The sequence below is a fragment of the Piliocolobus tephrosceles genome, chromosome Y (genome assembly GCF_002776525.5).
Source record: "Piliocolobus tephrosceles isolate RC106 chromosome Y, ASM277652v3, whole genome shotgun sequence".
Classification (NCBI taxonomy): domain Eukaryota; kingdom Metazoa; phylum Chordata; class Mammalia; order Primates; family Cercopithecidae; genus Piliocolobus; species Piliocolobus tephrosceles.
In genome coordinates, this window is record NC_045456.1 from 22,279,084 (window position 1) to 22,292,473 (window position 13,390).

Sequence of the window (13,390 nt, forward strand, 5' to 3'; positions counted from 1 at the left end):
AGAAGGAGGAGAAGGAGGAGGAGAAGGAGGAGGAGGAGGAGAAGGAGGGGAAGGAGGAGAAAAGAAGCTACTCTGTATGATTCTACAAATGTTGGATCCATGTCATTATACTTTTATCCAAGCCCATAAGGATGAAGAATAAAAAGGAGGAGGAGAAGGAGGAGGAAGAAGAAGAAAGAAGGGGAAGGAGAAGAAGAAAGAAGAGAAGAAGAAGGCGGAGGAGGAAGAGGAGGAGGAGGGGGAGAAGTAGGGGGAAGAAGAGGAGGAGGAGGAGCTACAAACTCATCCAATTGTCAACCAGAAAATATTTAAATTCATTTATAACCTGGAAGCCCCCATTTTGAGATGTCCTGCCTGTATGGACCAAACTAATGTATTTCTTTCTTTCTTTTTTTTCTTTCACTCTTGTCTCCAGGCTGGAGTGCAGCAGTGCAATCTCGGCTCACTGCGACCTCCGCCTCCTGGGTTCAAGTGATTCTCCTGCTTCAGCCTCCCAAGTAGCTGGGATTACAGGCGCCCACTATTATGCCCAGCTAATTCTGTATTTTTACTAGAGATGGGGTTTTGCCATGTTGGCCAGGCTGGGCTCGAACTCCTGACTTCAGGTGATCCACCAGCCCCAGCTTTTCAAAGTGCTGGGATTACAGGCATGAGCCACTGTGCCGGGCCTTTGTAGTATCTTCAGGTCAAGCGTCTGCACCTGGTGGAAATCACCTGGCCACCCTGTGGTTCCTGCTCCAAACCTTCTCTTTCAAAGATTGCATCTCTCGGCCGGGCGCAGTGGCTCACGCCTGTAATCTCAGAACTCTGGGAGGCCGAGGCGGGCGGATCACGAGGTCAGGAGTTCGAGACCAACCTGGCCAACATGGTGAAACCCCGTCTCTACCAAAAATACAAAAACTAGCCGGGCGTGGTGGCGGGCGCCTTTAATCCCAGCTACCCAGGAGGCTGAGGCAGAAGAGTCGCTGGAACCTGGGAGGCGGGAGGTTGCAGTGAATCAAGATCCCGCCACTGCCCTGCTGCCTGGGTGACAGAGCAAGATTGCAACTCAAAAATTAAAAAAAAACAAAAACCAAAACGATTGTGTCTCTCAGACCGTTCCTCTGCAAGAGGAACCTCACTTGCTAAGGGGAAGTAAAAGCATCGAGACCACACCTGTTTCTTCTTCTCCTGCCCCCGGCTCATGTCTAGCCCACATGACATAGGCATGTGGCTGCTTCCCCCAGTGGACTGCGGCACCCCGCTTCTCGGAGCCTGCTCCGGGGTCTTGCAACTGTTTCTCGGCGCTGGGCAGACTCTCCTGTGGCACCCTAGAGATGCACGTTCTGTTGGGGTGGGGCCTGACCTTGAGATTCACATACAATTCCCCAGGTGGTATTAACAGGTGTAGAGCTCTTGTTCCATGAGACTGGCCCCCCTCTGATGAGTCACTCAATGTTTGGGATATTTGCAAACTTCTCTTGGACGACGACGACGACGACTACTAGTACTACTACTAATTGTTGTTGTTGTTATTATTATCATTATTATTATTTTGGAAAGGTCTTGCCCTGCCGCCCAGGCTGGAGAGCAATGGCACGATCTCGGCTCACTGCCACCTCCGCCTCCCAGGTTCAAACGATTCTCCTGCCTCAGCCTCCCGAGTAGCTGATATTACAGGCACCTGCCACCACACTCACCTAATTTTTGTATTTTTAGTAGAGACGGGGTTTCACCGCGTTGGCCAGGCTGGTCTCAAACTCCTGATCTCAAGTGATCTTCCTGCCTCAGCCTCCCAAAGTGATGGGATGACAGACGTGAGTGATTGTGCGTCCGGCCCTCGTGGTTGAGTTATTTATTTATTTATTTGGAGACGGAGTCTCACTGTGTCACCCTGGCTGGAGTGCAATGGCACCATCGCGGCTCACTGCAACCTCCGTCTCCCACGTTCAAGCGATTCTACTGCCTCAGCCTCCAAGTAGCCGGGATTACAGGTGCCCACCACCATGCCCAGCTAAGTTTTGTATTTTTAGTAGAGACGGGGTTTCACCATATTGGCCAGGGTGGTCTCAAACTCCTGACCTCAGGTGATCCACCCCCCTCGGCCTCCCAAAGTGCTGGGATTACAGGCACACACCACCATGCCTGACTAATTTTTGTATTTTTAGTAGAGACGGGGTTTCACCATGTTGGCCCGGGCTGGTCTCGAACTCCTGACCTCAGGTGATCCGCCTGCCTCGGCCTCCCAAAGTGCTGGGATTACAGGTGTGAGCCACCGCGCCCGGCCTCTGGGGTAGCTATTCTTTCACTATTTTACTTTCATAATAAACTGGCTTTGGCTCTGCACTGCCAACTCACCCTGAATTCTTTCTCACGTGAGATTCAAGAACCCTCTCTCCTGGCGGCTGGATCCGAACCCCTTTCCTGTAACACAAGCACCCTTCGTGACTTAATGGAGCCATGTGATGGGGCAGGAAGGGGTTATAATGAGCGACTTCCAAGGTTTCTGACATTTCTTCACCTCCTTTCCTTATCTTCTCAGCTACGGCGTGAGCTTTTATGTTTTTATTTTTTATTTATTTTTTTTGAGATGGAGTCTCCCTCTGTGGCCCAGGCTGGAGTGCAGTGGTGTGATCTCGGCTCACTGCAACCTCCATCTCCTGGGTTCAAGCGATTCTCCTGCCTCACCGAGTAGCTGGGACTACAGGCACCCGCCACCGCACCCGGCTAATTTTTGTATTTTTAGTAGAGACGGGGTTTCACCGTGTTAGCCAGGATGGTCTCGATCTCCTGACCTTGTGATCCACCTATCTTGGCCTCCCAAAGCGGTGGGATTACAGGCGTGAGCCACCACACCCACCTGCTACTGTGTAAGCTTTCTAGGAGGCCAGCATATGCCTCCCCAAATAAGTCTGTGGGAGATCAGTATACGCCACCGCAAAATGCATTTCACCCTGAAATATATTTATTTGACATATTTTGAAATGGACCTGCAAAACTGTCTCTTGGCCGGGCGCGGTGGCTCGCGCCTGTCATCCCAGCACTTTGAGAGGCTCAGGTGGGCAGATCACTGGAGGCCAGGAGTTCAAGACCAACCTGGACAATATGGTGAAACCCCATCTCTACTAAAAATACAAAACTTAGCCGGGTGTGGTGGCGGGTGCCTGTACTCCCAGCTACTCGGGAGGCTAGGGCAGGAGAATCATTGAAACCCGGGAGGCAGAGGTTGCCGTGAGCTGAGATCATGCCACTGCACACCAGCCCGGGCAACTGAGCGAGACTCCATCTCCAAAAATTAAAAATAAATAAATGAATAAATACAAAACAAAAAACAAAACAAACAAACAAAACATAAAACCAAGCTACTGGCCGGGTGTGGTGGCTCACAGCTGCAATCTCAGTACTTTTGGAGGCTGAGGCAGGCAGATCATGTGAGGTCAAGAGTTCGAGACCAGCCTGGCCAACATGGTGAAACGCCGTGTCCACTGAAAAACAAAAACAGACAGACAAAATTTAGCCAGGTGTGGTGGTGTACCTCTGTAATCCCAGCTACTTGGGAGGCTGAGGCAGGAGAATCGTTTCAACTCCGGAGGCAGAGGTTGCAATGAGTTGAGATTGCTCCACTGCACTCCAGCCTGGGCAACAGAGTGAGGCTCTGTCTCAACAAATAAAACTAATAAAATAGCCAGACACGGTGGCTCACGCCTGTAATCCCAGCACTTTGGGAGGCCGAGGTGAGCAGATCACATGAGGTCACGAGTTTGAGACCATCCTAGCCAATATAGTGAAACCCTGTCACTACTAAAACTACAAAAATTAGCCAGGCATGGTGATGGGCACCTGTAGTCCCAGCTACTCGGGAGGCTGAGGCAGGAGAATTGCTTGAACCCGGGAGATGGAGGTTGCAGTGAGCTGAGATCACGCCACTGCACTCCAGCCTAACAGCCTGAGTGAGGCTTCTTCTGAAAAAAATAAAATAACATAAAAAGTAAAATAAATAAACAAACAAACAACAAAAACATATAAAACCAAGCTGCAGCCCAACCAGCTTGGATACGTGTTCTCAGGATCTCTTCAGACTGTTTTCCCCAGGACTTGGTAACTCATATTTGGCTCAGAATAAACCTCTTTAAATATTTTTGCAGTATTTGGCTGGTTTTTCTTTTTTTGTTCTTTTGAGACGGACTCTCACTCTGTCACCCAGGCTGGAGTGCAGTGGCGCGATCTCGGCTCACTGCAACCTCTGCCTCCCGGGTTCAAGCGATTCTCCTGCCTCAGCCTCCTGAGTAGCAGGAACGAGAGGCACGCGCCACTACGCCCAGCTAATTTTTGTGTTTTTAGCAGAGATGGGGTTTCACCATATTGGCTAGGCTGGTCTCGAACTCCTGACCTCATGATCCCCCCAACTCAGCCTCCCAAAGTCCTGGGATTACAGGCATTAGCCATCGTGCCTGGCCGTCTCTCTCTCTCTCTCTCTCTCTTTTGACAGGTTCATGTGTCTCTTCTGCCTGGGGACCCCGTCACGCTGCCTCAGGGGGATGTGCACTGTCAGGAGGATGTGCGCTGACATGTTAAATTTGTCATAGGTCAGACAGTTCCTCATTCAGCTTCTTCCGCCCTGAGTTCTCACTTCTATCCTGGCTCATCATTACGGAGCCAAACATTTCAGTTCTTTAGACTTCACTTAAAAAAAAATCCCCAACCACATTACCGACAGCCCAAAGGAAGCACATACAGGGTTCTATGCAAGCATCTCCGCTTCTCGAATCGGCTGTCTCCACGGCTTTTCCTGCTGTAAACTGTGAAAGGTAAATAAATCTCAGGACCCTAACATCACAAAGGCAAGAGAAAGGTCATACTGGAAACTGGCTCAGGCAAACCTGCCTCCCATTTTATTCATAAATAAGGTACTACAAAGATTTTTAAAATTACATACCAGGGCCGGACGCGGTGGCTCACGCCTATAATCCCAGCATTTTGGGAGGCCGAGGCTGGTGGATGACTTAAAGCCAGGAGTTCGGGACCGGCCTGGCCAACATGGTGAAACCCTGTCTCTACTAAAATTACAAAAATTAGCCGGGTGTGATGACGGGCACCTGTAATCCCAGTTGCTCTGGAGGCTGAGGCAGGAGACAGGAGAATCGCTTGAACCCGGGAGGTGGAGGTTGCAGTGAGCCGAGATCGTGCCATTAGCACTCCAGCCTGGGTGACAGAGCAAGACTGGATCCCCGTCCCCCCAGAAAAATACGAAAGCAAATTGTGCCCTGAGCACCTGTCATCACGAATTCCTGAGGCTCTGCCATAGGCCCACGTCCTTAACCTCGGCAAAATAAACTCTCTAAATGGACTAAGCCTTGTCTTTATTACCCCTTTTTTTTTTTTTTTTTTTTTTTTTTTTTTTTTTTTTTGGTTTAACAGGACATTTTGCGCTCATGGAAAATTATGCAATATTTTTGCGTTTGATATGTACTGCTTATCCTTTTTTCTTTCTCTTCTTCTTTTTTGTGTTTACAGAATGGGTTTTCTTTCCCCTTTCTGGAAATTTTCGGCTGATCCTAAAATAGAGGCTGCCTCGCTTCCTTCTCGGATTCAAAGCAAGAATGATGGAGACTGAGGGAAATCATGATGTTTCACCCCAAAACAGGGCTCCGCGGTATAATGAGGATTTTTAATTAAAAACCCTTTGATGCTGGGCACGGTGGCTCACGCCTGTCATTCCAGCACTTTCGGAGACCCGGGCGGGCGGATCACCTGAGGTCAGGAGATCGAGACTATCCTGGCCAACACGGTGAAAGTCCGTCTCTACTAAAAATACAAAAATTAGCCCGGTGTGGTGGCGGGCGCCTGTAATCCCAGCTACTCGGGAGGCTGAGGCAGGAGAATCGCTTGAACCCAGGAGGCGGAGGTTGCAGCGAGCCGAGATCGTACCACTGCATTCCAACCTGGGCGACAGAGCGAGACTCTGTCTTAACAAAAAGCATGAAATCTGATTTAGCACACCTGTAAAACACCCAATAAGCGGTTCAAATCCAGATTCTTACTACCCCAATCTCGGTGGTATCTAAGATGCTTCATTTCTGTCTTTTTAAAATGTGTAATAATTTAATATTTTTATGCACGTGGGGTGTGGGATCTTACTATGTTGCCCAGGCTGGTCTGGAATTCCTGGCCTCAAGCAATCCTCTTACCTCAGCCTTCCACATTTTTGGGATTACAGGTGTGCACCACCATGCCTAGCCTTAAATGTTTATTTATTGATTTATTTTGAGATGGAGTCTCGCTCTGTCACCCAGGCTGGAGTGCAGTGGTGCGATCTTGGCTCACGGCAACCTCCACCTCCCAGGTTCAAGCGATTCTCTAGCCTCAGCCTCCCGAGTAGCTGGGATTACAGGCACCCGCCACCACGCCCGGCTAATTTTGGGTATTTTTAGTAGACATGGGGTTTCATCGTGTTGGCCAGGCTGGTCTCGAACTCCCGACCTCAGGTTATCCACCTGCCTCAGCCTCCCAAAGTTCTGGGATCACACCGTACCGGCTTAGAAGGACTTCATCTTGAATGGGGGCTGGGAAAAAGGCGGCTGGGACAGGCTGGGCGGCATTCCCTGGAGGTCAGCCATTCCCCGACACAAGATGTGTGAATAGATGAGTACTGTTTACTAAATAGACCCAGGACTGAACCGACACAGGAAACTCCTGATGTCTTGATATCTTCAGAACAAAAGCCTTCCTAGTGTAAGAATACGTTTTGCTTTAAAAATGATAAAAATATCGGGCCAGGGGCGGTGGCCCACGCCAGTCATCCCACCACTTTAGGAGGCTGAGGCACGAAGACAGATTGAGTCTAGGAGTTCAAGACCAGCCTGGGAAATATAGTGAAACCCACATCCCTACAAAAATACAAATATCTGCCAGGAATGGTGGCATTCGCCTTTGTCCCAGCTATTCGGAAGGCAGAGATGGGAGGATCGTATGAGCCCAGGAATTCGAGACGGCAGTCAGCCGTGATTGCACCACTGCCCTCCAGCCTGGGTGACAGAGCCAGACGGTCTCAAAAAAAAAAACCAAAAGATAATATTGATGATTGCAAAAGATAGACGTGACAAAGATGAATCCTTTATCAGAAACCCTTGCACTGCAGCATATCTCCCTGTGATTTTTTTCTTTAGTTATCTTTTCTTTTGAGACGGAGTTTTACTCTTGTCGCCCAGGGCTGGAGTGCAGTGGCGCGATCTCGGCTCACTGCAACCTCCGCCTCCCGGGTTCAAGCGATTCTCCTGCCTCAGCCTCCCGAGTAGCTGGGATTACAGGCACACACTGCCACGCCTGGCTAATATTTTTTATTTTTAATAAAGATGTGGTTTTGCCATGTTGGCCAGGCGGGTCTTGAACTCCTGAGCTCAGGCGATCCGCCCACCTCAGCCTCCCAAAGTGCTGGGATGACAGACGTGAGCCACCGCGCCCGGCCCCCCTTTACTATGTTAATAAGCTTGCTTTCACTTTGCAATGTGAACTTGCCTCAAATTGTTTCTGGTGCAAGATGGAAGAACCGTCTCTTGGAGTCTGGATCAGGACGCTTTTCTAGTAACTAGTAACACCATCACACTCCCCTCCCAGTTTCAGCTCTATGTTAATCTCTTTTCGTCTCTTTTTTTTTTTTTTTTCGAGACAGAGTCTCGCTCTTGTTGCCCAGGCTGGAGTGCAGTGGTGCAATCTCAGCTCACTGCAAGATCTGCCTCCCGGGTTCAAACGATTCATTCTCCTGCCTCAGCCTCCTGAGTAGCTGGGATGACAGGTGCCCACCACCACCACGCCCGGCTAATTCTGTATTTTTAGTAGAGATGGGGTTTCTCCATGTTGGCCAGGCTGGTCTTGAACCCCTGACCTCAGGTGATCCGCCCGCCTCAGCCTCCCAAAGTGCTGGGATGACAGGCGTGAGCTACTGTGCCCGGCCGCGTTTATCTCTTGAGGCGGCTTCCAGATGCCACAAATAGCTATGAATGAATGTAATAATTCTGTACTAGACACTACACCCTAACGGCCTGGAGCTTAGCAATGTATAGCCAATCATTAATCAATTGTTTTTTTTTCTGTAAACCAACAAGAATTCCCAGCACACAGCTTCACAGAAACCTCCTCCCTGTCCTCCAACAACAACTCCCTCTTTTTTTTTTTTTTGGCCTTAAAAACCTTATAATAAAGGCAGAATACAACTCAGATCCCAACTTTCCTTGGGTCTCGGTCTTCCAGGCTCCTGTCCCCCGTTTGGCTCCAGTCAACCTTTGAACTCTTATGTTGTGGCTCCGTCTCTTTCTTTTAGATCGACAGACACAGCAGAAACAGGGACCCTGGTGACTCGACATGTTCAAAGACCACAGAATGAGAGAACTCGGCTTACCCCGCGGCATCCGCTTCCTTTCGTTTCACTTGCTTTTCTTCTCTCGGACAGTCCCGCTTCTGGGTTAGCTCCCTTTAGAGCTCTTCTGTCTCCTCATGTCCTCCCTGCCCCTCCCTCCTCCACTTCCTCATTTCATAGGATTGGGAAACTTGCAATGACTCCGTGAGTTCATTGGCTCCTGACCTCGTCTCCAAAGAGTGGCCCCGTTGAACGGCTCAAGTGTGAGTCCCACACACATCTGCGTGCACAGACACACACTCCTGCACACACATGCATGTCTACACACACACAACTGCACGCACATGCGTGTCTGCACACACATCTGCACACACAGTGCACATGTGCATACACGCAACTACACACTTACATCTGCACACACATCTGCAAACACACACCCCTGCATGCACATGTGTCCACGCACACACCTGCATACACATGCATGTCTGCACACACAGACCTGCACACACACATCCCCACACACCTGCACGCAGTGCACATGCGCGTACACACAACTACACACACATCTGCACACGCCTCTGCACAAACAAGCATATTGGCACATACACACCTGCACACACACTTGCACACACACAAACCCAGATGCCTTCTGTGCTATCTACAAAGTCGTAAGAAAAACCAGGCAAGCCAGGGGCAGCGGCTCACTAAAAAAAAACAAAAACAAAAACAAAAATTAGCCGGGTGTGGTGGCAGGTGCCTGTAGTCCCAGCTCCTCAGGAGGCTGAGGCAGGAGAATCCCTTGAACCCGGGAGGTGGAGGTTGCAGTCAGCCGAGATGGTGCCATTGCACTCCAGCCTGGCCAACAAGAGCAAAACTCCGTCTCAAAAAAAAAAAAAAGAACCAAGCAGACTAGAGATGTGTTATGATACAAAGAGTTGGCGCCTAAACAAAGCATAGGGCTTCATGCAAATGCAGTGGAAAATGACACCTGAAATAGCAACATCAGCAAAGGTGAAAGACGGTTGCACAGGCTGCACCTCCACTGTCTTAGCCTCCCTGTTCCTGCAGGAGCTGTGTCTTACTCCATTCATGTTGCTGTAAGGGAATACCTGAGATTGGGTAATTGATAAAGAAGAGATCATTGACCGGGTGCGGTGGCTCAGACCTGTAATCCCGAACATTGGGAAGGCGAGGCAGGTGGATCATGAGGTCAAGAGATCGAGACCATCCTGGCCAACATGGTGAAACCCCATCTCTACTAAAAATACAAAAATTAGCTGGGCGTGGTGGCGTGCACCTGTAATCCCAGTTACTTGGGAAGCTGAGGCAGGAGAATCACTTGAACCAGGGAGGCAGAGGTTGCAGTGAACTGAGATGGCGCCACTGCACTCCAGCCTGGTGACAGAGTGAGACTCTGTCTCAAAAAAAAAAAAAAAAAAAAGAGAGAGAGAGAGAGAGATCATTTATTTGGTTCATGGTGGTTCTCCAGGTGGTCCAGGAAGCATGGTGCTTGGATCTGCTTGTGGTGAGGGCATCAGGCTGCTCCCAATCATGACAGAAGGTGAAGGGAAGACATTGTGTATGGAGACCACATGGGCAGAAAGGAAGAAAGAGAGAGAGGGGTGGAGGTGCCAGGCTCTTTTCAACAACCAGTTCTCCTGGAAACTGAGAATCAGAACTCACTGATTACTAGGGGGGCAGGACCAAGCCATTCATAAGGGATTCGCCCACGTGGTTTAAACACCTCCCACCAGGCCCCATCTACCACACTGGGGGTTTCAAGTTTTCAACATGAAACTTGACAGGACCGAACAAACCGTATCCAAACCATACCACACTGCATCTCTCCAGAATCGATGTAGAGAAGGTTGTCTTCCCAAGAGCTCAATCCGATGACTCACCAAGGCTGCTGGAACTGGCCCCATGATGGATCTTCTTGTCAATGGCTCACACATTCTTGTTGGTATTGATGTAGACAAGTTTATCTTCCCCAAAAACTTGAGATGTTTCACCCAGGCTGCTGGAACTGGCCCCATGGTGGAGCTTCTTGTCAATGGCTATTATCTTCCTTTTGACATTGATGTAGAGAAGTTTATCTTCCCAAAAACTTCACAAGATGGCTCACCCAGGCTGTGGGAACTGGCCCCATGGTGGATCTTCTTGTCAAAGGCTCATATCTTCTGGTTGACATTGACGTAGAGAAGTTTATCTTCCCAAAAACTTAACAAGATGTTTCACCGAGGCTGCTGGAACTGGCACCATGGTGGATCTTACTGTTAATGGCTATTATCTTCCTGTTGACATTGATGTAGAGAAGTTTATCTTCCCAAAAACTTCACAAGATGGCTCACCCAGGCTGCTGGAAATGGTACCATGGTGGATCTCCTTGTCAAAGGCTCATATCTTCCTGTTGACATTGATGTAGAGAAGTTTATGCTCCCAAAAGCTCAACAAGATGGTTCACCAAAGCTGCTGCAACTGGGCACCATGGTGGATCTTCTTGTCAATGACTTGTACCTTGTTGCTGACATGGATGTAGAGAAGTTTATCTCCCCAAGAATTCAATCAGATGGCTCACCCAGGCTGTTGGAATGGGCACCATGGTGGATCTTTTTGTCAAAGGCTCATATCTTCCTGTTGACATTGATGTAGAGAAGTTTATCTTCCCAAAAACTTCACAAGATGGCTCACCCAGGCTGCGGGAACTGGCACCATGGTGGATCTTACTGTTAATGGCTCATATCTTCCTGTTGACATTGATGTAGAGAAGTTTGTCTTCCCAAGAGCTCAATAAGATGTTTCACCCAGGCTGCTGGAACTGGGCACCATGGTGGATCTTCTTGTCAATGGCTCATATCTTTTTTTGGACATTGATGTAGAGAAGTGTATCTTCCCAAGAGTTCAACCAGATGGTTCACTAAGGCTGCTGGAACTGACACCATTATAGTTCTTCTTGTCAATGGCTCAGACCTTGTTTCTGAGTTTCACCATCGATGTAGAGAACTTTAAACTCCCAGGAGTTCAACCAGATGGTTCTCCAGATATACACCAAGACGCATCTATAATGGCTCGTAACTCATGGCTCACTCCCAGCTTAGAGCCAGATCCATTCAATTCTGTTCATCAGACCCTCACAAAGCACCCTAAGAATTTTTCTTTTGTTTTTTCTCAGACGGAGTCTTGCTCTGTCATCCAGGCTGGAGTGCAGTGGTGCGATCTTGGCTCACGGCAACCTCCGCCTCCCGGGTTCATGCTATTCTCCTGCCTCAGCCTCCTGAGTAGCTGCGATGACAGGCACATGCCACCACCAGGCCTGGCTAATTTTGTATTTTTAGTAGAGATGGGGTTTCACTATGTTGGCCAGGCTGGTCTCCAACTCCTGACCTCAGGCTATCTGCCCACCTCAGCCTCTCAAAGTGCTGGGATTATGGGTGTGAGCCACTGCACCTGGCCTCAAAGTTGGGTTTTATACATTCTAGGGAGACATAAGAAATCAATCAACATATGCAAGATGGGCCAGGGGCGGTGTCTCGTGCCTGTAACCCCAGCACTTTGGGAGGCCGAGGCAGGCGGATCACCTGAGGTCAGGAGTTCAAGACCGGCCTGGCCAACATGGTGAAACCCCGTCTCTACTAAAAATACAAAAATTAACCGGGCATGGTGGCAGATACCTGTCATCTCAGCTGCTCAGGAGGCTGAGGCAGGAGAATCACTTGAACCAGGGAGCCGGAGACTGAAGTGAGCCGAGATCGCGCCATCACACTCCAGCCTGAGCGATGGAGGGAGACTCTGTCTCAAAGAATAAATAAATAATGAATAAATAAACAAATAAAAGTTTGTGCAAGATGCACATTGGTTGGGTCTGGAAACGCAGGACCACTGGAAACAAAGCCAGGAAGATTCAAGCTGGGCATTTCCAGGTCATAGGTAGGTAAGAGACAAATGGTTGCTTTTATTTTTTTTCTTTGAAACAGAGTCTTGCTCTGTCACCCAGGCTGGAGTGTAATGGTGCGATCTCGGCTCACCGCAACCTCCGTCCCCCGAGTTCAAGCCATTCTCCTGCCTCAGCCTCCCAAATAGCTGGGATGACAGGCACCTGCCACCACACCTGGCTAATTATTTTTTCTTTGTATTTTTAGTAGAGACGGGGGTTTCACCATGTTGTCCAGGCTGGTCTCGAACTCCTGACCTCAGGTGATCCACCCGCCTAGGCCTCCCAAAGTGCTGGGATGACAGGCACGCGCCACCACGCCCGGCTAATTTTTGTATTTTTAGTAGAGACGGGGTTTCACCGTGTTGGCCAGGCTGGTCTCGAACTCTTGACCTGAGGTGATCCGCCCATGTCTGTCTCCCAAATGGCTGCATTCCTTTGAGTTTCTGGTTAGCCTCAGTTCCTGGTCAGTCTCTCTAAAGGTGGCAGTTACATATGCATCTATCTCAGTGAGCAAAGAAGCAACTTTGAATAGAATGGGAGGGAGAGGCCCTTGGCAATTCCCAGCTGGAATTTTCCCTTTAGCTTTCCTTATTGACATCTGCTTTCTTGGAAGGGGCTAGAAGCAGGTGAAGGAGGAGGTGGGCTGGGGGAAGATGGAGTTGGGGACTGCAGAGATAAAACAAAAAAGCTCTGGGCCGGCCGCGGTGGCTCATGCCTGTAATCCCAGCACTTTGGGAGGCCGAGGCGGGTGGATCACCTGAGGTCAGGAGTTCGAGACTAACCTGACCCACATAGAGAAACCCCATCTCTACTAAAAATACAAAAATTAGCCGGGCGTGGTGGCAGGTGCCTGTCATCCCAGCTACTCAGGAGGCTGAGGCAGGAGAATCGCTTGAACCCAGGAGGCGGAGGTTGCAGTGAGCCCAGATCGTGCCACTGCACTCCAGCCTGGGCGACCACAGTGAAACTCCATCTGAAAACATAAAACAAAACAAAACAAAACAAAACAAAAAACCTGTTTCTGACCGGGCGCAGCGGCTCACGCCTGTAATCCCAGCACTTTGGCAGGCCGAGAACGGTGGATCACTTGAGGTCAGGAGTTCGAGACCAGCCTGGCCAACATG

General features: G+C 49.5%; 1 protein-coding gene across 2 annotated transcripts in view; it reads right to left on the reverse strand.

Annotated features, from left to right (window-relative positions):
• Positions 1-8,515, reverse strand: part of CSF2RA (colony stimulating factor 2 receptor subunit alpha) — a 12,941-nt gene extending 4,426 nt beyond the window's left edge. The window contains exons 1-2 of one of the 2 annotated variants that reach the window (XM_026452081.2): positions 8,375-8,502; positions 4,715-4,778 (exon numbers count right to left, since the gene is read on the reverse strand). In XM_026452081.2, the coding sequence (XP_026307866.1) occupies positions 4,715-4,778; positions 8,375-8,384 (74 nt within the window). In that variant the 5' untranslated portion in view covers positions 8,385-8,502. Of the gene's footprint in view, positions 1-4,714; positions 4,779-8,374 lie in introns of both variants that reach the window. The other variant, XM_026452080.2, reaches the window with a different exon arrangement.
• Positions 8,516-13,390: the final 4,875 nt, after the last annotated feature.